The sequence below is a fragment of the Naegleria gruberi genome (assembly GCF_000004985.1).
Source record: "Naegleria gruberi genomic scaffold NAEGRscaffold_167, whole genome shotgun sequence".
NCBI classification, from domain to species: Eukaryota; Heterolobosea; class Eutetramitea; order Acrasida; family Naegleriidae; genus Naegleria; species Naegleria gruberi.
The window spans coordinates 10,503-12,424 of record NW_003163169.1 but is presented as its reverse complement, the minus strand read 5'-3'; the positions used below and the strand labels follow the sequence as shown (position 1 = coordinate 12,424).

The following is a 1,922-nucleotide window of genomic DNA, read 5'->3' as shown; positions in this document are numbered from 1 at the left end:
TTTGGATTCTTCATATTTTCATTTGATTTCTCTATAGAATTAGTTAATTGTTGCTCATCAACTTGTTGAATGGGCGAATTGTGATTAGATTCCAATTTGATATCTTTCAATTCTTCCTGATTATTATTATTATTAGTATCATTGCTTGTAATGTTATGAAGAGTAACTTGTTGAGAAGTGGTTAAATCATTAAGGGATGCAACTTTCCATTGCTTTAGAATATTTCTTACTTCCTTATTTTGACTCTTCAACCTTTCGAATACATCTGTCATATCCTCAATACAATGCCATTGAATATTATCAAAAAAGTTTGTTTCCAATAGTGGTGTAGTTTCAATTGCTTTGGATATTTGTTCAAACATTTGAGAAAGTTTTGGAAAGTTCAATTCGAGAGGTGAATTTGGTTTCAGATAAGTTTTAGTAATGTGAAGTGCAGCTTGCTTTCTATTTTTCTTATTTGTCAATTTAAATCTTTCAATATCTTGATAACATAACACAGATTCAGGACAGTAACTTTAAATCATTATTAGAAACTAAACTAATTTTACACTTACCTTCTTCTAGCAAAATCCAATAAAATATTAAAAGTTTTCTTACTTTTTAAAAAGTGTTCCAATTCAGACTCTTCCACTCTTTCCTTTTTCGTGCGATTCAATAATACTATAGAATATAATATTGGCAACAAGACACATATCACAACCTCAGTAAATGAATAAACCATTAAGGTAAACCCAAATGGAACAAAAAAATCAGTCAACTTGGTCACCTGTACCAAAAATCCACAAATTGCAAATAAAATAATTGAAAAGAATTGCAATAAGGTCAATAATAATGTCTCTCTCTTAATAAACCACGTATCTCTAGGAATGATAAAGCACAACACTAAAAAGACAATCTCCACCACAATATAAAACAATGATTCAATGGCTACTATAATTGTAATGGCATTGGTAATGACACATCCCCTCGAGGAGACAAAGAAACCACCATCTCCCATGAAAATTCTTTGATTATTTGATTTGATTGGATCTTGATTGTAAATTCCCTCCTCAACAGCTCCAAAAAATATGAATAGTAAAATGTGAATAATGAATGAAGTGAGATAGGTGGCAATTACAAATTTCTGACTCAGTAAAATGTTGAAAATCTTTTGAATTTTGACATTCTTTTTCATTTCCAATTCATTTTCAATCCAATATGAATAATTATCACCATCAGATGAAGTGGCATCACTGGAATCTTGATTATTATTGATAATGCTTTCAACATTTGACAATTGACTTTTTGGAGAATTCATATTTGAATTATTTGGAACTACTTTCATTGAAGATTTCAAATTTTCATGATTAGTTTCCTTTCTATTCGAATCCATTTTAGTTATATATACCAATAAAAATACAATTGAAACAGCAGATGTCAACCAAGTGTCAGGACAAATAGAATAAAGTAGATTAGGTCCATCTCTACTAAAATCACCTAATTGAAATAATATTGGATTACATGTTCCATAATTTGTAGAATTAGTAGAATTAGTAGAATTAAATAACATTGTGTCATTATAAATGTCATATTTGTTTTTAATGGAGATTAAATTAAACATTGTCTTTTCGTAGTAATAAATATAATGATGACCATTCATAGATGCAGATAATTCACCACCAAACTTCATAGATAATGGATTTATGGCCATAACTTGTTGATAATTAAGTACAAGAAATAACGATACTAGTAAGAGAAGAATAATTTGTTGTTGTTGTTGGCGTTGTTGGAGAAGACACTTTTTGAAAGAATGCAACAAGTGTTGATGAGATAAGAGGTGCATTTTTTGATTGTGTCAATTATTTGCCGGCATCTTTTCAAAGTGTCATCAACATTCAGTCTGAACGCTCACAAACCATTTTGGTTGATTGNGTCTTTTATGA

General features: G+C 29.5%; 1 protein-coding gene across 1 annotated transcript in view; it reads right to left on the bottom strand.

Moving 5' to 3' along the window:
* Positions 1-62: 62 nt before the first annotated feature.
* NAEGRDRAFT_76483 (uncharacterized protein) overlaps positions 63-1,922 on the bottom strand; it is a gene marked incomplete at both ends in the record, with an annotated part of 3,798 nt that continues 1,938 nt past the window's right edge. Inside the window, 2 exons of the mRNA XM_002668558.1 lie at positions 63-513; positions 555-1,692. Coding sequence (XP_002668604.1) covers positions 63-513; positions 555-1,692 — 1,589 coding nt within the window. The remainder of the gene's footprint in view (positions 514-554; positions 1,693-1,922) is intronic.